This window comes from Pleurodeles waltl, chromosome 3_1, assembly GCF_031143425.1.
Source record: "Pleurodeles waltl isolate 20211129_DDA chromosome 3_1, aPleWal1.hap1.20221129, whole genome shotgun sequence".
In the NCBI taxonomy this organism is placed as follows: domain Eukaryota; kingdom Metazoa; phylum Chordata; class Amphibia; order Caudata; family Salamandridae; genus Pleurodeles; species Pleurodeles waltl.
Genome location: NC_090440.1, coordinates 534,793,578 through 534,820,755, shown reverse-complemented (window position 1 = coordinate 534,820,755; position 27,178 = coordinate 534,793,578). Strand labels below are relative to the sequence as shown.

General features: G+C 41.9%; 1 protein-coding gene across 10 annotated transcripts in view; it reads left to right on the top strand.

Moving 5' to 3' along the window:
• Positions 1-26,412, top strand: part of LOC138284268 (zinc finger MYM-type protein 1-like) — a 69,964-nt gene extending 43,552 nt beyond the window's left edge. For 2 of the 10 annotated variants that reach the window (XM_069222844.1, XM_069222848.1), the window contains 4 exons: positions 868-930; positions 8,017-8,093; positions 9,900-9,966; positions 23,233-26,412. In XM_069222844.1, coding sequence (XP_069078945.1) covers positions 23,258-25,369 — 2,112 coding nt within the window. In that variant the 5' untranslated portion in view covers positions 868-930; positions 8,017-8,093; positions 9,900-9,966; positions 23,233-23,257 and the 3' untranslated portion in view covers positions 25,370-26,412. Of the gene's footprint in view, positions 1-867; positions 931-8,016; positions 8,094-8,712; positions 8,997-9,899; positions 9,967-11,983; positions 12,268-23,232 lie in introns of all 10 variants that reach the window. The other 8 variants (XM_069222842.1, XM_069222843.1, XM_069222850.1 and 5 more) reach the window with 7 other exon arrangements.
• The last annotated feature ends 766 nt before the right edge of the window (positions 26,413-27,178 follow it).

The window sequence follows — 27,178 nt, the reverse complement described above, 5'->3', positions numbered from 1 at the left end:
TCGTCTGGGGCATTCAGATTTGTGCTGGAGTACTTGTACTGATTATTGTGTTACAGCCTGTGTAATAACAGGCTGTCCAGTAATCGGTTGAGCTATCAAATTAGCTGTCTCAATACAGATTGTACCTTTACCGGCATTACTGTTTGCATCTGACTAGTAAGTTGTGAAATTTCAGAATCTGCAGGAGCTGTGACAGTAACTACACCACTTACTGTGGAGTTTCCACCAAACAGCATGGGTTCCACATATGGTGGTGGGTGTTCTGACAACATGTCTTCCAATATATAATATCCAGTCAACTTTTTGATCAACCTTTGCTTCATTCACACCCTTATATGTTTTTCTGGCTGGCCTTTCAGATTCCCTAGTTCTGTCTATTTCTCCTTTTGTGTGCATGGGATATAATCTGGTTCCTTCTGCTATACCTGTCCTCCATATTTGTGCTCTCTGATCCCAAACTGCATCTGCTTAGTTTCTTACAGCTCTCTTAGTCCTCCTTTCATACTGTCTTTGTCTTGTTTCAATGCCATTCTTTCCTATTCACATGATGCCTCAAACTATGTAGGTCTAGGAGGTGGCTTCATATCATATAAAACATCTCTCAGCGTTTCATGAATTCCCAAATTCAATGATTCCCCCACCTAGGGAATCTCACTGCCTTTTCTTTTTCAGTGACTTTACACCATTTGCAAAGCCAAAGACGTTATCACATGGGCAAGCAAACGGCTATGTAGACGGATAAATTATGTACTCTACGCCTTGTTTAATTGCTTATTAGTCTCTTTATTGTCTCTATGTATGTCTCCTGCTTTTCGCCTCTGTGGTTTGTTTTGTAATGATCGTCTTTGTTCTTCCTCTCCCTTCTAGTCCCGACCGGACTGGACCACTGTGGTTGTTGCACCCCTCAGAAAGAAGAGGAAAGAACCAAAGGTAAGTGTATACTCTTTTTATTTTGTGTTGTTTTGTGGGGGTGGGTGTGAGGGATATAAGCAGTTTTTTTCCTATCCCATCACTGTGTTGTCACGCGTGTCTCTTTTACTTGGAAGCATGGTATGTGACACATGTTCCCATCTTCTAAATAAGAAGAGGAACCTGTCTCTTAGATGGGTGTCCCCAACACCCCCTCCATCCCCTGCAACTACCAGTTTCCCACCCGCCCACTCGTCCTGGCAGATGCCCACGTACCCGGGTTAGCCACGCTCCTCCGGGAGCATGGCGAAACAAGGGAACGGTGACCTCCTGGCTTACTCTAGAAACTCTTATCCGGTTCCCTGAAGTTCTTCAACAGGGCGCTGTAGCCTCCTGAGTCGTCCTGTGCTGGCCAGTCTCTAACAGTGTCTCTGTTTTGTGCTCCTTTCTCCTGCTCTTGTTGACAATCCTTCCTTCCGGCTTAGTCGTCCTTCCGATCCTAGGCCACCATTCATCAGTGGGCTGATCAGCATCGCACTCAAGGCCACGCCCCTCCTCATGTGTCTCTGTAGATGTCTTAAATGGACAGATGTCCCATATTCTCTGTAAGAAAAAGACAGGCGCATCTCATGGTGCTGAAGGAGAAGGGAAGGGCCAGGGTAAAACATCATCTAAGCTGAAATTGTCCCCATCCCACACCCCCGCCCCAGGATTTTCCCGCTCGGGGAGAAGGGGGAAACGAGTGAGGAAGTCAGTGTTACCCTGTTCCCTAATTTTCCTATGGCGGACCTCAGGCATGAAGGGCTGCAAATACAAAAACCATCTCAGGACTCTGTCACTGTTCCCTTCGGCATACAGTACAAAAGGCCTGCCCTCTAGATAGTAGCACAGCTTCTCAATTCTCCATTTCAGTGCCAGACTCTCTTTTTCTATGGTGGGGTACACCTTTTCACAAGGAAACAGCTTCCTACTGATATAGAGAAGGCATCTCTCTTGCCTTTCAGCATCCAATTGGAACAAAACAGCACCAATGCCAACATCTGAAGCGTCTTGTAGGGTTTACGAAAGTCAGGAGACAAAGCACCGGAGCAGTAGTAAGTGCATTCTTCAAATCCTGAAAGGCTTCGAGAGGAGTAGCTGGGGGTTTTTAAACATAGGAGATGCCAATTTTTTCAATAAGTCCGTAAGGGAAGCTGGTCGCTCGGAGAAGCAAGAAATAAATCTCCTGTAATATCCTAGGAGACTGAGAAACGCTTGCATTTCCTTTTTTCCTTTTAGGAAAAGGAGTTGCAGTTATGGCTTTTATTTTCTCTTTTTGAAGTTCGATCACCCCTTCTCCAAGGAGATAACCCAGATATTTCACTTAATGGTGTGCAAATCTGGACTTTTTTGCATCGATATGGAGGTGGGCCTTTTATAACTGATCTAAGATGGTTAAGGTGTTCTAGCCAAGTCTAGCCATATCATCCAAGTAAGCGGATGAATGCCCCTGTAGTTTTGCTAGTAGGCTGTTCATGAGTCTCTGGAAAGTTGTGTAGGAAGGCTGCCTGGTGTGTGGTGGATACCTATGGTGTTTACACGTTATACCAGGTCCAGTCAACCCTTTATTAGTTAGTGAGAGTCTCTAGGAAGCCAGGGTTCTCTAATGGTAACTGTGGTGAGAAGCCAAGACGAATCTAGGAGGAGTGTAAAGCACTTGCAATACTACAGCAGTCACACAGCAACTTTTCACACTTGAAAGGAACCACACAGTGTTACAAAAATAAAGGTACTTTATTACAGTAGCACTGAACTAGGGACCAGATGTATGAAAGCATTTTGCATTCACAAACGGTGCGAATGCCCGTTTGCGAAGGCAAAATGCCAGTTCAGAATGTATGAAATACATTCTGAATGCAATTTTAATGAATCGCTAAAATAACAATTCCTTAAAATTGCTACTCTCTAAATTAGAAATCACAAATAAGGATTCCTTATTTGCGATTTGTTAGCACATGTATGAAGCAATTCCTAAATGCGATTTTGGCATTTAGGAATCGCTAATTACCACCAAGTTGAACTTGGTGGTAATCATGTGCAAAATTTAAAAATGCATTTAAAATGCATTTTTAAATTGTACATGTAAAGCACACATGCCCTTTTGGCATGTGTGCACCTTACATGTCCCCCAAAAACATTTTGGGGTGCAGCAGAGGGGGCCTTAGCCCCCCAGCACCCTGGGGTTTTGCATTTCCAAAATTGCGATTTCTGGTTTAGAAATCGCAATTTTGGAAATGCAAAAAATTCGCAGATATGGGCCAACAGGCCCATAGCTGCGAATGGGGCCGGTATCGCAATTTGCTATTCAGTAATAGCATTTGCGATTTTTAAGAAATCGCTATTACCGAATCGCAAATGTGATACATGGCACTTTGCGAGTTGGAAATAGCGATTTCTTAAAAATGGCCCTAGATTACTTATAGATTACTTATAGCCAGTCACCCAACTGGAGGCAAATGCACACTATATATATATATATATATATATATATATATATATATATATATATATATATATATATATATATATAGGAATTAGCATATATAAACAACAAGCATTGGCAAAAATAGCAGAAAATGGGGCTTTATAGGGGGGCCAAAATGTATACTAAAATAGTGGAATGCGAAGTTAGGTCCCCCACCCAAGGATATGGAACAGGTAGAAGGGAGCTGGGAGAACGCAGGACCCCTGGAGGTGAGTACCTAGGTGACCCCCAGCGACCAGGATAGCAGATGTAAGTGATCTGGTCTTCCCAGAGACTACCAAACTACTTGGAGAAGGAAGACTGCAAGACCAGGACCAGTCCAGTGGATTCCTGAAGAAGAGGACCTGAACAAGAAGGGGACAGAGTTCAGTCCACACAGAAGTGTCCCAGTGGGGCAGGAGCACTACACACTCTTCTCTGGATGAAGATCCGATCGATGAGGGAAGGTGAAGATGAGCTGCAGAGGTCCTTGGAGTCGTGCATATGATGTCCCATGTCGGCAGCTGATAGTCTGTGGCCAGGAGGACCTTCAACAAGCCTTGGCAGATGCAATTCCGGGCAGAAGAGGTTTTGCAGAGAAGAAGAGATACAAGCAGGGTCCACGAGACTCAACCCTGGGAGGGGAGTTCGGGCTGTCCCTCAGCAGCCGGGAGAGCCAGCAGAAGCAGCCGTAGCCCTCACAGGCCACCCACTGGCAGCAGGCACAGTAAGTTGCAGTGAGGCCCAATCAGCACACCTGAAGTCGAGTACCACGTCGCTGGAGCAGCAGAGAGGAGACTGTCCTTGCAAGGATGAAGTGCTGGAGGCCGTGGCTACTTAGAGCCTGAAGATCCCTTGGAGCCGGAATCAACAAGCCTTGGTTGCTGCAAGATTCGCAGTGCACAGGGGTACTGTCCTGCAAGGAGAGGCAAGGCTCACCATATCCCAAGGTTGACAAAGGGCAGAGAGGACCAAGGGGACCACTCAGCACTACCACCTGTGTTGCAGGATCCATGCAGTTCCAGAGGAGAGCAGATCCCAACAGCTGGATGTCATTGCCTTAGGTGCCTGCAGATGCAGGGGAGTAACTCCTTCACTCTAAGGAAGATTCCTTCTTGTTTCTTTGGTGTAGCTGAAGTCTTGCTGACCCCATAGGATGCACAGCTGTGGAAATGTTGTAAATGCTGGAAGGAGTCCAAGAAACAATGTTGCAAGGCGAGGTCGTCTCAGGAGTTCCAAGCTTGTTTGTTTGGTTCCTGAAGAGTCCAGCAGCGGTTCTGATGGCCATTAGCAGAAGAGGTCGATGCAAAGGAGTCCTGGTGGAGTCTTACACACCGAATCTGAGGACCCTAAATAGTCCAAAAAGTTAGCCTGACCACTCATATGCCCCCAGGGGCCTCTGCACTTCTTGGTTTCTAGGTGGCAGAATAAAGTGGCCACCTGAAGGAGCTCTGGGAACCACCGTGGGGTGGTGATGGACAGGGGATTGGTCACTCCCCTTTCCTTTGTGTAGTTTCATGCCAGGGCAGTGACCGGTTCAAACCGAATTATGCAAGGAGGGCATCACATGTGCCCTTCAAAGCAAGCCGGTGGCATGGGGAAGCTACTGCTCCCCAGCCTTGTAACACCTATTTCCAAGGGAGAAGGTGTTGCATCCCCTCTCACAGGAACTTGCACTCTTCCCTTTGGGCTGAAAGGGCCTACCACAGGGGTGACTTACAGTGACCTGGGGTGAAAGGGTGGATGCACCTTTTAACGCAGGCTGCAATGGCAGGCCTCCATGCACATTTTACGTGTAATCCCATGGGTGGCATAACACAAGTTGCAGCCCATGGGAGACTCCTGGTGTCCCAATGCCCTAAGTGGCATATACTATGGACTTATACAGTAACACCAGTATGCCAATTGTGCACTGCACAAAAGTAACCAAATTTGGAGGGAGAGATCACAATCACTGGGGTCCTAGTTAACAGGATCCCAGTGAAAACAGTCTAAGCACACTGATAGCAGGTAAAAAGTGGAGGTAATCATGCAAAAAAGTGGGTGCTTTCCTACAGGTTATAGGGGCCCCATGACAGTGAAGTGGTACAACCAGTTTGGCGTAACAAAGGCTGTTTTTTCTTGGTCAGCTGTGTTTAAAGGAATCTGCCAATAGCCTTTAGTTAAGTCAATAGTGTTTATGTACTGTGCTTCCTCAAGCCTCTCCATCATCTCATCAACTGTAGGTAAGGGATGCCCATCCAGTTTAGAGACTCTATTCACATTGGAAGTCAATGCAGAAATATAGGCTGTCGTCTGTTTTTGGGACGAGTACTAAAGACGAACACCATTCACTCTTGGATGGGACAATGACCCTCAATAGATTTTCACATGAGCAAATCTACACATGCATATTTGCTCATGCTAAAATACAGTTCGCAAATATTTTCTAGGAGTTCTGTTTCCTGGTCTGCTTCTGTAAATTCTTGTTAATTCATGAAAGCCACTAATTCAAAGACAGATGCCATGGGTGCATCTTTGTGACTTTCTTTAATAAATGGGTCCCTAATTAGACATTTTGTTTTCATTAAAACTTTCTCTCGGTCTGTCAGCTGGCTTTACTGCGAGTAATCGCATTCTGCTGTTCCTCAAGGAGCATATTGGCACACAAAGTAGTTTTGTTCAGTGCCAGGAACTACTGTGGCTATCAGTGGCGTAACAAAACTGGAGGGGGCCCCTCTGCAAAGAACATGGAGCCCCCCCCAACTCACTCAGGGCATGTGTTGTGCTGAGGTGAACCTGTAGAGGGCCCCCCCCCACACCTCAGAGGCTGCGGGACCTTTGTTGCACCACTAGTGGCAATGTGTGCTTTTTGAAACCAAAACACTTTTTTCATTTTTGCCAGTGTTCTTTACTATGGTGAGGGCCTAGCAACACCTACAACAATAAAGTGTTACAGAAACCATGTCTAAACAAGGATTGGATTGACAAAACCTAAAGACTCACAACAAATGTAGGATTGGTTGGCTTTGACATTGGTTCCCATAATCTTGTTGAAAATGGTTGCACTGATTTTCCATTGGTAATATTTTTTGGAAATACTAGCATGCATCAACACATTTAACTAAATGGCACTTCAAAGAAATGGCAAGTAAAATTTAATAGCAGGGAAAAGTGTTTTTTTCCTACTTGCATTTTTTTCTGAACATTTTATTTTGAAAACAAAGAATCATCACTCTTGCTTACAAGCTTCTGCAAACATTTGCATCTAATCAGAGAGCTTTCTGAGAGCATTATACTTAGCCTCGTATTGTTAAACTTTTCAAAGGTGTGTGTGTGTGTGTGTGTGTGTGTGTATATATATATATATGTATATATATATATATGTATATATATATATATGTATATTTATTTATTTTATACTGGAACCACTGTCAGTAGTGCAGTGTTACCGCAAAACCTTTGTATATAGCACTCACCCTAATAAAGGCTTTTCAATAATGAACCATAACTACAAGTTTGAAAACCATTAACATACGGACACACACATTACCTCAACAGCAGACAATCCCTTCTCTGCAAACTGGCAGCCAAAGGGTTTGTGCCCCAGGGGGTTGGGCCTACTAGACCCAAGGACACAATAAACATGAAAACGTGTTGCCCTTGACCGTAAAAACAATGGGCCTGATTACAACTTTGGAGGAGGTGTTAATCCATCCCAAATGTGACGGATATACCACCAGCCGTATTACGAGTTCCATAGGATATGATGGACTCGTAATACGGCTGGTGGTATATCCGTCACATTTGGGACGGTTTACCACCTTCCTCCAAAGTTGTAATCAGGCCCTATATGTCCCGGCCGTGAGTGATAGGAATTCCACATCGCTGGGATTTGTGCTGTCTAGTGTACTCCAAAAGAGAACAGACCTCAACTTCTGAGTCTTTTTTTCATGCTTCTTTTGGTATTTCCAGTAGTGTACGTGGTCGTCGCCCAAAGAGCAACTCAAAAGAAGAGATCCCCCCCCCCCAAGCTACTCTGGATTTGGCTTCTTAGGACAAAAAGGGCAAGCAGAAGTAACTGGTCCCTAGTTCTCCCATAACTGGACATCATCATCATTTTTAGAGTTAATTTCAGACTCCCGTTCTACCCATTAACAAGGCCATCTGTCTGGAGATGGTAAACAGAAGTGGTCAGATGTTTTATGTTTAACTGTTTGCAAACATGTTTCATTATTTTAGAAACAAAGTGAGTTTCCTGATCTGTGAGGATCTCACGAGGAAATCCCATCCGAGAAAACACTTCTATGAGATGTTGGGCGATGACCTTTGACTTGGTCACTCGTAAGGGAATAGCTACAGGATATACCTTGTAGAAAAATCAACCATTACCAACACATATTGAAAATATTTTGTGGACCTGGGTAAGGGTCCTATTAAATCCATACAGATACGGGCAAATGTCTTTTTAATTATGGGTAATGGTTGTAGGGCTATCAGTGGTGGTTGATAGATGTTGGTTTTCTGGCATATGGCACACTCCTGGCAATATCGTTTGACCTGTGCATATGTCCAAGGCCAGTAGAAATTCTGCAGCATGGACTGACTGATCTTTTCTATTCCAGAGTGACCGGCCAGTAGGCGAGAATGTGCAAAAAACAGAACTTGGTCACGATATCCTAAGGGAACCAACAACTGAGAGGTATCATTGGCCTTACCTAATCGATAAAGGAGGTTCTTTTGTACAATGAAACCATGGGTATGTAGGAATGGAGGAGTCCAGGTTACTCTTGGCACTTTGCCAAACATTCTGGAGGGTGCTTTCATTAAGCTGTGCCAATGCAAACCTTTTGTCCATTACCCATTGTTCTGAAGTAAGAAGAGAATCAGGGACAAAACACTTTTGTGATTTGGTGGGTCTGGGACCTCTTTTTCTGTAAAAGGTTTCCGGACAACAAATCAAGGAAGTAGGGTTATCTGTATCCAAAATGAGATGTTCAGGGAGGCAAGATAGAACCCCTGCTTCAACTGGGCTACTTATCCCTAAGGGGCTGGAAAGTTTAAGCCTTGGGACTGGATATACCTTGGTGTTACCTTGTGCACATTGTATCCTCATCTTTTTGTTTGGAATTATTTGGGAAGGATGTACCACTCTCTCCTGACTACCAATTGCCTACAGCCGGAATCTAACAAAGTGGTTATGGTTGCCCCATTTAAGAATAAACTTGCATAATAAAGAGGGCCAGTTTCCTGTGCATAGTGAACAGTCCTGGGAATATTCCATAGGTTCTTCATCCCCCTTCTCTTTTCGTCCTTTGCAGAAGCGGGCGATATGGCCCCTCTCCCCACACTCGTACCATTGAGGACCAGGGTTTACCACAGTTCGGGATTCCCTATCCTAACCTTGGAAGGTTCTTCGTGGTTTTGTTTGGCTTTCTCTCATACTTGTGGCTGGACATGGGGAAAGGCTTGGAAATCTTTTCAGGGTCAGTTCAATACCCTCCAGACTGGGCACGTACAAATGAAGTGGCCATTTCTACTGCATGGTTGAGAGTCAACCCAGCATGTTGTCATAACTATTTCTGTGTTTGAAATGGTAATGCTTGTAAGTATTGTTCAAGGTAGATTTTTTTCCATGATTTCTTTGTTCGTCAATTCCAAGGGTTTAAGCCAGCGATATGCGGCATCCTTTATCCTATAAAATAAGCTCTTTGGGGTATCTCTGGGTGTACCCCTTTCCTTCCTAAATTTCAGTCTGTGGATTTCTTCATCTATGCTTAAACAATCCATAATAAACTGTTTCACCTCTCCATAACCTGTCGTCCCAACCCGGTTGACAATCTGATAAGCCGCCTGTAATTTTGTAAGCAACGGTGCTGAATAGAAGGGCCATCTTTCAGTTGGCCAGGCGCTTGCATAAGCAGCTCGCTCAAAGTTCAAAAAGAACCCCACATGCTCTTTCCCGGGTCCATACTTCTGTAACGGTACCATAACTCCTGATGCTGTGGGTCCTTGTGAAAGGCCAATGCCAGGGACCAACTGAGTTTGTCATACCATTTTAGTGAGATTGTCCACTTCAGAATGAATGGCGTTGGCGAATATGGTCTGGTCTAATTCCACCTGCTTCATGTGGTTCTCGGGGGCCCATTCCAGTTTCCGCTGGCCCTTGCATAGCTGATGTACGTGTTCCATCTCGTAGCAGACGGTGCCTTATGCTTGCATTCTCCACCACTTGTCACATCAGCAAGCAAATGGCTGTCGTCCCATCCCGGTTGACAATCTGATAAGCCGCTTGTAATTCTGTAAGCAACGGTGCTGAATAGAAGGGCATCATTCTCCACCTCTTGTCCCATCAGCAAGCAAATGGCTATGTAGACTGATAAATTATGTACTCTATGCCTTGGTTTGTTGCTTATTGTTCTCTTTATTTTCTCTGTGTATGTCTCATGCTTTTCTCCCCTGTGGTTTGTTTCGTAATGATAGTCTTTGTTCTTCCTCTCCCTTCTAGTCTTGACCAGACTGGACCACCGAGATTGTCGCACCCCCCGGACAGAAGAAGAAAGAACCACAGTTAGGTGTATACTCTTTAATTTTGTCTTTTTATGGGAGTGGGTGTGAGGGATGTTTTCTATCCGTCACCCTATTGTCATGCTTGTTTCATTTACTTGAAAACCTGGTGTGTGGCTCTCGTTCCCATCTTCTAAATAAGGAGAGGAACCTGTCTCTTAGGCGGGTGTCCCCTCCCCGCAACTACCCATTTCCCACCCTCCCACTCGTCCTGGCAGATGCCCACATACCTTGGTTAGCCATGCTCCTCAGGGAACGGTGGCCTCCCAGCTTACTCCACCAACTTTCGGGTTCCCTGTAGATATCCGACAGGGTGCTGGAGCCTCCCGATTCGTCCTGTCGTGGTCGGTCTGGTCCTTGGTCAGTCTCCCATGGTGTCTCAGTTTTGTGCTCCTCTCTCCCACCCTCATCAACACTCCTTCCTTCCGGGTTCGTTGTCCTTCCGATCCCAGGCCACCATTCAATAGGGGTTGATCAGTGTCACACTCAGGCCACACCCCTCCTCATGTGTCTCTGTAGATGTCTTAATGGGACAGATGTCCCATGTAGTTAGTAATTAAAAGACAGACGCATGTTGTGGTGCTGAAGGAGAAGGGAAAAGCCAGGGTAAAACCTCATCTAAGCTGGCATTGTCCCCGTCAGACATGTATGTAATCCTCCCTCCATCAATTGATATGCCGGTGTACACTCTGGAGGTGTCTACTTGCCTTCTAATAATAAGAATAAGAATAATTTAAAAGTTTTATAAAGCGCATAGCTACCTCATATAGCGGTGTCTCAGAGCTATAGGAAATAGTTTAACTAAGGAGCTCACAATCCACCTCTGCTAAAGATTACTTGAACCTGAAAAAACAGGTTTTCAGATTCTTACGGAAGATAGTTTCAGAGTGCTCTTTCCTAAGACAGAGAGGGAGGGAGTTCCCCCCCCTCTTTTTCCACCAAGACACCAACGGAGGTACCACCAATACCCACTTTATTAAATTTAGGGATCGTGGCCAAGCAAGCTTCTGTTGACTGTAAATTTCTACTGGGGATATAACACTTAATCAGCGAATGCAGGTATTGCAGTGCTTTTTGTGGCAGTGGCACATTGCCTTAAAGGCAACCCTTTCCTTTAGAGCAAGCCAGTTCTGTTGTGCTAATGCCGGGGCCATCCTGATCTTTTTTGGAAAGTTTTAGTAACAATCAGGCGACTGTGTTTTGTACCCGCTGCAACCTTTTTAAACAGCTTTGTGAGACCCCTAGATATAATACATTACAATAATCCATAGTCGAGATTACTAGTGATAGGATCACTGCCTTCCTAGCAGCCTCAGGGAGTAGGACTATGTATTTTTTTTTTTAATAGGATCTCAGAATCCCAAAACATTGAACCGCTAAGCTTAAAATTTGGTGCTCAAACAAAAGCTGTGAGTCAAACCCGATCCCAAGATTCCTAACTTTTGGCTTCAGGCTAGGCACAGGTCTCAATGAATCCAGCCACCATACTGAAGACCATATTGATGGTTGTTTACCAAAGATAAAAACTTCAGTTGTCCCTGCATTCAATTTGAGACAGGTGAAGCGAATCAATTAAGCGACCTCGTCAGGCATGTTTTCAAACGAGCTGCCATGTTTTCAGCATTCTAGGATAGAATAATACAAAATGTATCATCGGCATATGATATGATGTTAAAGCCATTTTGCTCAATGATGTAAGTCATTGGGCACATGTCAAGATTAAACATTGCTGTGATCCAACAGCGATAAAGCAGCCGTGTCTCCTCTGTCCAGTATCTAACGTATGGTTTAGGAGGCTAGTAAGAGAACTTATTCTGTACTATACTGAAGTTGAAAACCAGATTGGGCCTTATGGAGAAGGCCCCTTTCTGCCATGAATGTCGCGAGTTGAGCATATTTTTCAGTTACTTTGGAGAAAAAAAAGAGCAATGGTACTGGTCTAAAATGTTCTGGTTTGGCTTGATCCATTAATCCGGAAATCCATTTCTTCCGGAGATGCACTATAATAGCATGTTTCTATTACAGAGTTTGAAGCCCGACTTCTTCGACAGATACATGGTTGCTCAAACAAAACTTCGACAGTGAAGTTCCCTTGAAACAGTGTAACCACACAGAGAGGTAGAAAAACTATTAGCATCGAAGGCGCAGAAAAAAGGGGGAAAAAAGTACACCGGCGAGGACTTCTTATGGCTCCGATGACATCAGACAGAGTCACGTGTGGAGCCATTATATGTGACGTCCTCATCAACATGGAGATCTAGAAAGAAAACATTTCTGTTGAATGCTGGCACATTAGGAGTATTCAAAAGGTGAGGAATCCACTGGTAGATGTATCCATCAGAATAAAGATATACTCTCAGAAATTGGAATCAGGTTTTGAAAACCTTTCCGATTCTCCAACATAAAAGACTTCTCTATTCACTCTAATGAATTCTCGACCCGTGGAAAGTCACCTAATTAGTGCTAAGTAGCCTTTGCACATCAGGTTCCTCATTCACCAATCTAATGTTGGTACAGTCACTACAAAGTTCTATTAAATCACTATCTTTTGTGCAAAATCGACTCCGTCTCACCACTTTACACTTCACCTAGCTGACAAATTTTCATGAACTATATTTATCTATCCCGGGATCTAAGACAGTTAGTCTGAATTTCTCTTTATTTCTTTAATAAAGCATCTTTCAACACAGCAAAAAATAAAATTCATCATAACCATTACATGCATATACGTCAACACTATTGATACTCACACCAGTCAAACTTTTCACCAAACTTGCAACCGCCAACTGCAATTGCTTTCGAAACCACGCCGCATCAGTCTTCACAGTCGGGGTTAGGCATGGAGCACTCAATTTTTTTTTTCTTACTCCCTTTCCTTTTTGCAGCTTTTTTCCCCTAGCACTTTAACCATCCTGTAACTACCAAATTATTTGGGGCAGCATAAGTCCACAAATTTTCAATTATATATTTATACTGACCCTCTTACTGAGCCTTCTGGTCGCTCAACCTTTGAGGTGACTTTTAGGTATAATAATAAGCTGCAACATAATCGTGTTGTCAATTTTCTACGAGACAATAATGAGAGTTTAGAGTAGTTTCAAAATACTTATTCAATAAAAGTAATATGTTTTATTAATCAATGAAATTTAAAGAACATTGCATGAAGCGTGTCCTGAATCTTCCCTTAATCTATTCAGCTTAGTTCTATAGGGCGAGTATTCACTACGTTACAAAAAAATCAGTAGCAGTTCAGTCTAGTCTGGGAAAGTGTCTCTTACTCAGTTCTCATTATTATCAGTTCAGTTAGCTACAGCTTTCGCAGTATTCTGAAACAGTCTCCAGCTCACTCTCCGAATAGCAATAGTCAGGAAGACTTTTCTACTAAGAAGCAAAATAACATGAAATGCCCAAATACCAGGAACCCAAGCAGCCCTCTCTCATTTCTAACCTGCTCTGCATTGGGAACCCCTTCACTTTCTCTAGGACACAATACATTTTTATTAGCAACAATGCATAGCAAATGTAATTTATTCTTCACATGTTGAAACTTCTGAACACTCTGCCTGTTTTGCAGTCAGAGAAGCGTTGGATACATCGGATTGGGTTCACATGAATACTTTGCTTCTGACAGTATATAATACATGCATGAATGTTATTTCTACTTCCTTTCCAATCACATTCACAATGTTGATCCATTCATAAAAGATGCAACCTAGTATATAAATTATGCACGTCAGCGGATCCCAAAGCAGGCTAGCATGCAAAAAGAATATATATAATACTGCTTCCATTGTTCAGGATGGGAGAAGTTTTGTAACATGCACAAGTCATGCAAAGGTTAGAAGAGAAACATTTATTTTGCAAAGCATGTGTTAATTTCAACAGTTCTCAGCAAGTCAGGCAGCATAGGTCACGCAGTTTCATTCACTTGTTAAGTAATTTCATATTAATTAGATTTTTGTTGAAAGCTTTAGCAAACGCCATCTACACCATAGTCGTAATTCTTTTTCACATATTTTACCCACTTTAAGTTTTTTTAAAGTTTTTTTAACTTTCTTTAGGAAGAGGAAAGACCTGTTAATTGTTCTAGATATAGTGCTGGCACACTGTTGTTGATTTGATTTATGTAATTTACTGCCTGAAAATATGGGGAAAATCAAAATTTCGAAATGGACCGGCGTACATGTGCATCAAAGCTAACACACTTGGGATTTCCTTCACCAAAATAGTTTATAGCCCCAGCCCCTGTGTGTGTCCTAACAAATGGCTTGTAGCCTGAATACATCAGGTTTGCCAAAAGCTGATACTACATGCCCCCTCCATTTGTGAGCAATAAATACAAACCATTTGTCAGGACATAAACGTGGCCTGGTAACAGATGGCATCACATATGGCCTCCAGCTGTAGTCTGCTACAGTGGAAACTTTGGGAAAGTAAATCCCAGCTTTGATTTTTGATTCACACTAATGTGCTATCCTGACCAGGGAGTTAGCAGATGTGCTGTGCAGCTTGATCCTCAGTACCCAGTGGGAGAAGACATAAGGGGGTCATTACAACTTCGGTGGACGGAAAAGCCTGTCCGCCGAAGTCCAACGAGTAGGTTGCTGCAGGTGCGGCGCCTCCCCACAGGCCCCATTACAAGTTTTCCACTGGGTCAGGGAGCGGGAATAGAGTTTCCGCCCGCTGGCCCAGCGGGAAACAGCTTACAGCATTGTCTCTGGCTCGTAATAGAGCCAGTGGCAATGCTGTAATGCATAGGGAGCACCCCTTGCAGTGTACACTGTCCTCAAAGCAGACAGTGAACATTGCGACAGGCTGGCCAGGGGGGCCCTTGCACTGCCCATGCCAAGTACAGGAGCCCCCTGCACCCCGTGCCTGCAGCCGTTTCATGGCATTGCTACCACCAAGAAACCGCTGATGGAGAAGGGAGTCGTAATCCCCAGGGCAGTGTTGCTTGCAGATTAGTGCTGATGGTGTTCCGGCAGCACTACTGCCGTGGTCATAATGTGGCGGTCGATCCGACCACAACTCTGACGGTCATTGGACCTCCAGGGTCGTAATAAGGCCCCTAGTCTATATGGGAAACGTCCTTAAGGACGCGGACGTTTCCCACGCAAGCGTAACAAATTATGGTTTTTCCTGTGCCTTAACCACACATGTGCTGAACAACCATATGTGTGGTTAAGTCACATGAAAATTCATGCGTTTTTAGGGAGAGGACACGGAGGACACAGTGAGGTAAATGGGGCTGGGGGTGGATTATGGGATTGGGGTAAGTCGGAGGCGGGCTATTTTTTCTTTTTTAAAGGGGTTGGGGGATTAGGCTTTGGGTGGGGGTGTTGTGTAGTTTATTTTTCAAGGGGCGGGTGAAAGTTTAAGGAAGGGTGGGAGGAGAGGGCGGAAGGATCGGGAGAGGGCGTAGTGAGATAGTGGGGGTTGGGGCAGGGTTGGTAGGTAGTTTTTAGCAGAGGGAGTGGATTTAAGGCTGTGGGTGGGGGTGTCAGGGTAATTTTGTTTTTAGAGGACATGTATTTTTTTTATTTTTTAGGGCTTATGGTGGGTTGGGTGGTCGGGGTAACTTACTTTTTAGGGACCAATAGAGTTTAGGGTGGGTGGGTCACAGTAGTTTACTTATTGGGGGGAAGGTTTCAGGATTTGTCAGGGTAGTTTTGTTTTTAGGGGTGGGGGAGTCGGGGTATTTTTTAAAAAATGTATAGGGCTCAGGGCCGGTGGGAGTGTTGGGTGTAGTTTAGTTTTATGGGGCATAGGTACGGGGTTGGGAGTATTCGTTTTTTTAGAGTTCAGGACGGGTGGGGTGTCGGGGTATTTTAGATTCTAGGGGTGGAGGTTTAGGATAGTATATTTTTTTTTTTTTTAGGACTCCGGGCGGGTGCGGGTAGGGTTGAGGTAGTTTTGGGCCGAATAGCATGTATTTCCACACATGCCTTAACTAGGCATGCTTTTACAACAAAATCTGTTGTAAAGGCATGCGCGGTAAAGACGTATCTAAACATAGCAGTTGTGGTTCTGACCTCGTTGTTTAGGCATACGTTGTTCTGGCATGCATGGTTCCATCATACAACGTGTCTATATAACTTACAAGTTACACAGATAATATATAAGATGCTGAACTGGTTTCTTACTTGCAAACAATTTTAGAACGCCCTCTAAAAATAGAATGGAGGTAGCATGGGAACAAATAGCAGTCATAGAATTTCATGACGTCTTAATGCAACATTTAAAGACTCAAGCTTTAGTTGTTGCAGTAACACATGGCACAGTCACTGCTGTTCATTTCTGTGTTACAGCAATTACCACTCTGTTTATTGGCAATGTTCTATAGTTGCTTCCAAGTTGCAGAAGGAATGCTAAACCTGGTCCTTGGATGTTGACTTGAGCTCGTGCTGCCCACTGGAGCTGGCTGTGACAACATGGGGAGTATGAACGGAACTGTGCAGTGAAAATGCAAATCTCCCACTTAAATGAGCAACAGATAAGCAGCTTTCACTCTAGGTTTGGGGGTGCTGATAGGAAGTGCAGCACTTGCCATCAGCACCCTCAGGCCCAGAATGGAAGTGCATGGCCAGGCATCGGGTCACAATCTTTCGATCTTGCCTGCCATGATTGAAGGCTGCAGTGGTGCTTGAACAGTAGTGGTTCTGCCGTCAGTGTTGTTTCTTGCATGTCTTAAATCATAGGGATTATGAAAAACACAAGGCTAGTACAGAAATAAGAGTCACAAATGTGCTTCAGCCTACACCCATTCTGTAGGAAAGCTAAGTGTGTAGTATGTAGGTGGTGGTGTGTTTTGGGGCACGCTGTCACAAACACATTACTAACGGATGGTACTGCAGCATAGCACACTTTCATTTCCAGATAGCACATCTTAATTGAAATGGCCATTACATTTGCACAGACAATCATGCAGTTACACTGGTAAAATTATAAAGCATACAAACAACGAGTGGAAATTGATTTTCAGTCATACCTTCAAAATTACAAAAAAGTACTTCATTTTTTCATTCCTAACTGTATACTACACCCATACTACAGGCAAACAGGAAGTGACCAAACCATGAGAAATATAGTCACAATTTCCTTCTTAGGACACAACACTACTGCACCCAATTTTCGGTACACAAGGGTCAGAGTCGACGACGTTTCGATTAGTATAATTGTGAGGATCATCATCAGGACCTCCCAGTCGCGTAAAATGGTTTTCTTGACCTTATCGTAAACCAGAGAAAATTTGGTTACGCAGACTGGCCTCTCGGTTTCATCTCTCTCTTGGTGTCAGGGTTGCTTTGCTTGGGTATTATCATGCCCTTTTTATGGAGCTAGTGTAAGCCTCCAGGGTTATCCTCTCCAAGTAGTTGAGCTTTTAGAGTTTCTACTTCCCTGAAAAAATCTTGTTTTCTAGAACAGTTACGTCAAAGTCTCAAGAATTGGGAATAAGGGAGAGAATATCTTAATGCCCAAGGATGGTGACTTAAATATGCTAGCAATGTATTTCTTTCTGTTGGCTTGCAGTATAAGGAAGTATAGAGTTCATCCTCTTGGGTTTTAACCATGAGGTCCAGAGATGGGATCTTTTCTTCGCTGTGTTGTGAAGTAAATCGGAGTTCATTACAGTTGTATTTCAACCAGGAAACAAATGTTAAAAAAGTGTTAGGAGTACCGCTCCAGATTAGATCATCTATGTATCTTTTCCAAACTATTATGTTGTCATGAAATGGATTTCTTCCTGACAAGATGGTCATGGTCTCTAGATTATCCATGAAGAGGATATCAAAATTGGGACATAAACAGCTCCCATAGTTGTCCCCTTAATCTGTTGAAAGAAATCCTTTTCAAAGAAGAAAAAAGTTTAGAGTGAGTGTAATGAAATCAGTAAGGAATGGATGGGGGCGCAACTTACTCTCCAGGGTCTGTCTGATCTCCCCAATTTGAGGAGTATTTGTGTACACGTATTCTAAATCAGGTGTACATAGAAGGCATTCATTGCAGTCAAAGTCCATATGTTCAATTTGATTCATTAGATCTATGGAAAATTTCATTTTTACTGATAATGCATGCATCCATACCCCTCCTAGTGATAGTATATCTTTGGGTCTGGAGCTCCTTGATAGGTTTTCCACAAGTTTTACATAATGTGTCTCATTAGAAATTTGTCTTAGAATTTTGTTCTTATACTGATTGATATCTTGTAAAACTATTCCCCCTCCTTTAACTGCCAGTTTGACAATCGGAGATGTATTAGATTTAACAGTGTCCAAGGGCTGTTTTTCTGCTAAAGATATAATATACGGGATAACAATCTTCTGGTTTTCAAGATTGGCAGTATCTCTAAGGACCAATTTTTTTACAAAAGTCTGGATCTCTGGAGCATGGAGGAATTGGGTGAGAAGGTGGAAGGTAAGCGAAGATTAGTAAACAAGTTAGTACCAAGGTGAGAGTTAACTAGGACGAACGTATGTAATCAGATTTTACGCAAAAACTGAAAGATCTCTGTTCGTAGACTCAAGAATTAGGTCTCACCATGGGCACGAAGGGATGGCCCCTACTCAGGAAAGTAGTCTCTGTGTCTGACAAAATATGTTTGGAGAGGTTGAAAATGGTATTTGTCTGAAACAAGTTAGTTGTATCAGGAGGGGTGTTGGGGACTGCATTATTAGGGTTGCTTAAGCTCATTGATTCCCCCATTGGTAATATTTCTGTTGTGTTTGTCTCCACTGGTGTGTTGAACCATTGCAAGCCTCGGCCTCTCTCTATCTGTGGGGATCTGGACTGGCCTCTTCCTAAAAAGTGGGATGTGTATTAGGTGTGGAGGAGCTTTTACTCTCTCCTGGGTCAGAGTTATCTGATTATACTGCTGAGGAGTCACTGAATGTCACAAGGTTCTTGTGTTTATTGAATCCACCCCCAAGGTTTTTCAGAAATTACGGTTTACATAGAAATTCTCGTTAAGGTAGGGGTACATCCTCTCTATTGTATAATATCTTATATCCTTTTTATGTTTATTAGACTTCTTCTACTGTTCTACTCCTATAAACTCATAATGATCTTGTTTATTTTGTCCAATAGAGTTTTAGCATCCGATATCAACCCAGATTCACTCGTTTGTTTTTCAAGATCTGAAATTTCTGGAACGGTCAATGGCCTTATCTATGCCAAGCACCAGTCAGTGTTGTGAACAGGTTGTCCCGATGTAACTAAAACATTTATTATAATTGTTGTCATTTGTGAATACACCGGTAATATTCCTCACTTTTAAACCAAATGGAATTATGTTTGCTTTCAAGTATTCAATTGTTCTGTTAGACTGGAACTTGCAGTTTGTGTGGTTTCGCCAATGTCAGAGAAAAGAGAGGGGCCCTCCAATATTTTTAAGTCGAGTGAGCAAGCGATTTAGACCTGTTGCCTTCAGGCTTGCCTTTCAAAAATGCCTTGATGACATTGGTAAACGCTTTACGTTTGTCCCTCCTTAGGGCGGTTTTGTTATTGCCTTGCAGATTGACCCTGATACATGGATTACTGAACGAGTGCAGATATGTTTTACTGTGAGCGAACTACCTTTCTTCTTTTGTGTCTCTCCTTCGCACTCATGCTCATGGCGGCCATTGCGCTTTAAATTGTCTCTCATTGCCGTCAACCAGGACCTCCCACCCATCCCTCAGTTACCTGTTTGTGTCTGCCCGTCCCCACCACCCCTCCCACGTTGTTGCTTGTTATACTTTAAAAACTGTTTACTGCTTATCGATAACTGACAACATTCTTTCAAGTTTATTTGATGATATCATGCCTGAGAACAAAATTCCATCTTTTGTTAATGGCCACCTTTTTTTCGTTTGGTGTCTCTTCCATGCATGCCGGTTTTTAGTTTGTTTTCTTTTTCCATTGAACTCCTCCCCTATGGTGTGTCATGTTATTTAGCAGCATATCAGAGTGGTTGTTCGTACCCATTTGCAGTCAGCTGTCAGAGCAAGGTTTGGTGAGTTTAGTTCATGGGTGTACTTAATAGCAGCTATGGCAGTACTGATGCGTAGGGGAGCTCAGGTGAGGCACTGTGGTGAAAGGAGTGTGCATTAATGAGCTCAGCTGCTGGACCAGGCCGATGTGAGCTACAACTTATGCATGTCCCCTCATGTGCTCTCTGACCATTCACAGGAACTGTTTAAGGATTTACTTTTAAATTTGTTGGCTTTTAAAAGACATATCTTGTCACTCTATACGTCTTTGTAAGCAATTCCAACATATGTATGTCAGCGATCTAAAATGTTTTAGTTTTCCAAAGCATTCGCCACTCCACTCAAAGTTCTAGTGAAACTAAAATCCTTGTTTTTCTCACCAGATGTTAGCATGTATGCGTTGTAGCAAGAGATAAAGAGACCCTTTATCTGGTTTCAGATTGCATTAAAATGTGTGTCAAATAATTTTTAGGTCTCTCGCCCACATACAGCTTATTGTGTATAATAGAAATACTTGGAATAAGCTGTGGGTCAGTCTTTTGCTTTGAAAATTATGGGGTGGGGAAAGTTGTATTCTATTGGAATTAACATGGCAGATTTGAATTGTGATGCTAAATGGCAACATTTTCATTTTTGGTTGCAGGTAGAGGAAGAAGGTAAATGGAAGTGCTTTAGTTTTATGCAGAGCCACTGGAATTATGTGTCGGGAAAAAAACAAATTATGAGGCGTGGTTGACTAATTTATGTGACAAGAAAAGTCCAGTTATGAATTTACAACGCCAATAGCTCTAACCCAAGCAAATGTGAGACCTATTGCATTGCAAATGCTTGTTTTAATGTAATTGTCGGTTTACAATGGCATATGGTCTGACATGCTGTGAATAGAGACCTGCTGTAAAGATTTAGTCAGAAAATAGGAAAGACGAAAAAAACAACACACGAGAAGGAGGAAAAAGGAAATACCCATAGGTATTTGTAGTAGGGGAGTGGGGGGTCAAAAAAAAATCCCTTGCAATCTTTCGATTGCCATAAGATTGTGTTACAGGGAACAGGGGCCCCTAGCTAAAAGGTAAATAGTAATTCATACATCGGGGTATAAATATAGTCCAGAGAATGTTAAATCAGCTTGATAAAAAAAACATAATTTTTATTTTTTATACATAGAATTAAATGTAAGGGTGCACTTATACAAGTGCATAACATATTCAGGCAGACAAGAAGTGACCAAACCATGGAAAATATAGTCAGAACTTCCTTCTTAGGACACAATACTACTGCACCCAATATTTGATTCCATATATACATAAGGGTGTTGAATATGTGGACTTACTTGTGGAAATAAGTCGGAATTGGTGGGTTTAGCCCTTATTGCCTTTATTATATTGAAATACTTTGAAATGTAACCACAAATTTTGTCTCTAACTGGACCAGTGGGTGACTTTCACATTAGCAATTTCTATATCTTCGGCTAATCTCATATATACATTTATTGTGTGTATATGGAATCTTTCATTCCTTGTTTTGGTCACTGAGTCTTGCATTCATTTTCTTATTAGCACATTAGATGCTACATTGAGGTTTTCATTTTGGCATTATACATTATTCGCAGTAAGATCTTCCCGCCACACGTGTATAGGCAGTGTAGATGAGAATGGCCTTATAATTGACACTTAATGCATGTATATTGTTTCCCATTGGATTTTATGTCACTTCCTTGAGTAACCGGCCTATGTAGCACTTTGTTTCTTGTTATTGGGTTGTGTTTTCAATTCACCATCACTTTTTAAATTTATTTTTTATTTTGTTGGTGCCAATTCATCACCAAGCCCGGAGCATGGAGGTCATCTCACTTGTGCAGACTTTATTTAGCGTCCACATTTCAGTGAGATTTTTGTGCCAGTTCATCACCATGACCAGAGCATGGATGTCATCTCACTTGTGCAGACTTTATTTTAACTTTCAATAACTTTGTTTTCTTTCTTTTTCTTCTCTCAGTTCATCTCGCCTTGCTTTCTTTCCTTTCCCCATACAGGTATCCACATAGCTAATTCATTTTTGGTCTAGCTATGTCCTGCCAGGCATGCATTGTATCATTCTGATAATGATCCTTACAACTGTATGGATCAAAACGTCGTTGACTGGAACACTGTGACCCTGGTGTTTATATGGAATCAAATATTGGGTGCAGTAGTGTTGTGTCCTAAGAAGGAAATTGTGACTGTTTTTCATGGTTTGGTCACTTCATGTTTGCCTGAATATTAAGCACCTGTATAAGTGTGCCCCTTTTTATCAAGCTGATTTATAGCTCCCTGGGCTATATTTACACCCCTGTGTATGAGTTACTATTTAACTTTTACTTGGGGAAACCTGTTCCTTGTAACACAATCTTACACGTGGCCCCTAATTATCTTCAGGCTTCCCTTGTTTCTTTACAGCAGTCAGAGAAGGAGAAGTCAACACCAATTTCAATGGTGACAAAAGACTTAGCAGCAATTTGTCAGAAGAAATTGCCTGAGATTTCATCTATGTCTTCGAACTGCCAGCAACTCATGCACAAGTGACAAGATACAACAAAGAGGCCTTCAAATAGTTTTTTTATGTTCACCTTCTGAACGCCAGGATGGTTATTAATGGCTACCATTTATTTGCGAGCTCTAAAATTAGGGAACCTCTTCAAATAAGTGATTTTCACAGCGTAGTATGGAAGAACTTGGCTTTAATGTATAATTTATGTTTCCAATTCAAATCACTAATGATTTAGTATTTTTCTTTTCAGCACTTAGTAAAGCCTGAGGAGGTCTTGCACAGAACCTAACATCCATTGCTGCTCTTGTTGCAGCTGAAATACAAGCTACATAGTGGGTTGGGTCACTTAAGTATCAGTTTTAAGGGATGGAGGTATATAAGCAATTTTAGAAGACTGGAATGTTGAGAGCTCAGTTGAGGACAATGAAGTGGTTGGTCTAAGCATTCTTCTCCAACGATCCAAAGTTTGTCTTGCTGTTTCTACCTTTTTACCTCAGTGGATGGAATGTGATAATAACCTTTAGGTCCTTCTGCCTTGGGCTATACTGGTGGTTAAAGGCCCTCTCCCCCGTTATAGGCCCTCATCTGTAGCTCAACCTATATATCTGGTTCAGGGACTTCAACAACCTGAGCAAGATGTAAGGCTATGTTATGAACAGTCATGTTGTGCAAAGGGACGTTGTTTGCAGTATAGTGCAAAAGTACACAAGATATGCATTTATTCAGAAATGTGAGTTAAGCTTACATCAAACCTTACGCATTGTATTTTAATTTTAACAGGTCCCTTTAATATTGGAGAGAGACCATGAATACAGTGGAGCAGCTACTTGCAAAGCCATTCCTTGGACTGAGTCATGAAAAAAAACTAATTATTAAACAATTAGGACCTGATCGTCCAGACCTAAAACTACAACAAACCGCCCAAGACAGGGGAAAGATGTACAAACGTACATTCTCAAACACCTGGTACTCAAAGGTTGATTGGCTTACAGGGTGTACTTCAAGAAATTCTGTGTTCTGCTTTCCCTGCTTGCTGTTTGGTGGTGACATTCCTTGGACAAAAAAAGGAGTGACAGACTTGAAGCATTTGTCAGATAAAATAAAGAAGCATGCACACTCAAGGTGCCATATGGAAAACCTGACAAGACTGGGAATGTTAGGAGACGCGCCCATTGAAGCCCACATAAGCGACACATACAGAAAAGCAATAATGAAACACAACGAAGCAGTCGATAAAAATAGACACATACTGTCAAAAATAATTGATTGTATTCGTTTCTGTGGTGCTTTTGAACTGGTGTTACGAGCGAATGATGAATCTGAAAGTTCCTCAAATCCTGGCATATTCAGAGGCCTTGTAGATTTAATTGGAAGCATAGACCGTGAAATGGAAACACGTTTAGCAAGTGTTGCAGTGTTAAAGGGCACCTCTAAAACCATACAAAATGAACTTCTTGAATGTATGCTAGAGATTATAAGAAGCTACATTGTCCAAGAGTTGAAAACCACAGACTTTGTGGCTATTCAGGCTGATGACACCACTGATGTGGCCAGTAAAACACAGTCTGTATTAATCTTTCGGTATATTGAAAGTGACAGTAAAGTGGTAGAGAGATTCTACGGTTTTACACATTTAAGAGACTCAAGTGCAGAAACCGTTGCTACAGCTATGTTCACTGAACTGAACTTGATTTTTCCAGATAACCCTCAAAAGCAAAAACTAATTGCACAAAGCTACGATGGTGCTTCAGTTAGGAGTGGAATTTTTGGTGGATTACAAGAAAAAATCAGAGATGTGTACCCTAATGCCCATTATGTGCACTGTTATGCCCATCAACTCAATGTTATTATGCAGCAAGCAGTAGCAAAGATCTCTGAGGCTCAAATGTTCTTTTTGGATGTAGCAGGAATAGCAGCATTCTTTTTGAATTCACCCAAAAGAACCGAAATACTTCAGGACATTGTGGAGAAAAGGGTTCCAAAAGGATCTGCAACTTGTTTGAACTTTAACTTACGCACAATCAACCTAATATACGAATATAGGACAGATCTTGAAAATTGTTTCAATACCATTGAATCCAGTGGTAACTTTGAATGCAAAAGTCGAAGTGAGGCCCGTGGCTTTGCTAGAACACTGCAAGACAGGGAGTTCCAGTTCTTTCTGTTTTTGTTTCATGAAATAATGCCTATTGTTGACAAATTCTATAACCAGCTACAAAAACGAGACATAGAGACTATATTTATACAATGGGCTAAAATCCAGTTTGTCACCAGCATGAACAAAGTTAGAGAAGGGGTTGACAGTTTAGACAGCAGACTGCCAAAAGATTCTAGTTTTTCCAACCGTAGAAAAAACATCGGCAGTCTGGTCCAAATTGCGCAGGTAATATGTGACACTATAGTTGTGCATGCAAATGAACGTTTTTCTTTTACAAAGCATTTGGTGAGTGCCACATTACTGCAAAGTAACCAGTTTGCAAATTATGATATTTCCTTCCCTGAGCAAGCACTGAATGAGGCTGTGGAAGCTTATCCTATGCTCAATAAAGAGGATCTGAGAACTGAATTAACTGTACTATATGGAATGCATGTGTATCGGCAGGCTACTGGTGCCATTTCTTTGCTGGCTTTAATTCAAAAACTTAATATGGAACAATCACTTACAGAGACCGTGGCTTTACTAAAAATACTCATAACTACTCCCATGACAACATCTGAGTCGGAGCGATGTTTTTCAACTTTGAGCAGAATTAAGACTTTCTTAAGGAACACCATAATTGAGGAAAGACTAAATGCTTTAGCAATGTTATCTATAGAGAGAGACCTTGTTAAGAGAATCCCAGACTTTAATATTCAAGTAATTGAAAAGTTTGCAGCTATTAAAGACAGACATGCTGACTTCATCTACAAGAAGTGAACAACATGTGTTAATCCTAACGTTTCTAGAGTGCTGGTAGTTTGTGACCTGCTTACTTCCTCATCTGTTGGACAGATATTGGTGTCTGTGAAATCAGTAGTGTATGCCGGACTTCAGTCTGTCAAACTTCTGCCATACGGATGCTTTGAAACTCAATACTAAGCATTTGAGACATTATAGAGTCTTACTATGTATGTTTTAGCAGCACATATCTCATTAAGTTGCGTAAGTTGATAGAACCTTCTTTGCAATTGCTATCTGATCCAACACAACTATTTCATTTTTTGTTATTATGTTCTGCTTGTTTTATTGTTAGATGCAATTACACTCTTATTTATAAAATGTGGTGCTGCCAACATGTGAATATAATGCAAAGAAACATTTAGTAAGGTGTATCACTGCAGAGTGTAGTTTGATGATTATAACATTAATAAATGTGTGTACTTATAAAGCTGGAATCTTTCTAAAAGTGCAGCAAAGTTCTGGTCAACCTCAAAGAAAGCCAAGAATACAGTCAACAAGTGATTGGACTCGTAGCTGGTTAGTGGTTTGTTACTGCATTGTGATACGGTGTTCTTGTTCTTTCATGGATGTTGTTCCGGAGCCTGGGTGCATAAAAAGAAACGGTCTGGACACTTGTATTTTTCATTTTTACACTTAATCTGCAGTAATGGTGTCCTTGCTGCAAGATTGTGAGAGCCAACAGATATTGTGAGCTTGTCCACAAAATAAGAGGGTTGCCGCTAGTCATGATGGTTTTGCTGGCCCACTAAATCATCAATGTTTTTAAATAATGTAGCCGATTTTGATGATGTAGTGGATGAGCAAAGTTGAGCTAATGGAGTTCCATCAGAATGGGGGTAAAGGGGATGATGTGATCATATTTCTCCGTCCCTTGCATAACACATGAAGTGCATTGCAGGGTGCCCTTCAAGGTTAAGTCTTGCTGTCTCGTTGTGTTCAGTCCTGCAAATCACAATAGCTTGTATTTTCTTAGTAGATTTCATTTCCAAGGTATTTTAATAAAGAAAGAAATATTTGAAGTACTAAGAATTGTTATCTCAAAATCAATTATGAATTCCTTTGGTTACAGAATGGAGCAGGTATATCCTTATTATATTAAATGTCTTCATTGATGTCATAGCTAGATTGTAAGAAGAAAATGTCAGACATTCTTATAAAAAGATTAGAGGCTCCCACCATGCTATATATATATATATATATATATATATATATATATATGTTTACTTGCATAGTTAAGTACAACATAATGTTCCAATTGTTTATCAAAACATGATTCACATTTGCATTGTAATTTTGCAATGCCCGTGCTTGCTGTAAGATCATTATTATGGCATTAAGATTTTCAATTTTAACAACCAGATTCAATGCCGAGACAACCATGCATGCAGGTAAGATAATTTAATAACCTTGCTTGTCATACTGTACAGTTGCACACTACAGTAAGTGTTGAACAATTTTAATTCAGTAAGCTATGAAGCATTGTTTTCATGTGTTTAAATATTTCAAGTCTAAAGTTTCAAAATTGCTTTATAAACCTTTTTGCATTCTCAAATTTGCTTTAACATGCAACATTTGTCCACTTCTTTATCCATATTATCTCTGGGAAGACCCATACCTCCTCAAACTTCCTTTGTGGCTGTTGGGCCCGCTGTCTTAGTTTGCGATGCAACACTCATTTCAAACTTTTATGCCTCCCTTCTTTCAAATGTCACCAGCCGCCACCAAGCGAGTGAGGGATAGTGCAAAACTATTGGTGAGACCGCCTCCTGGATCATCACTTATAGA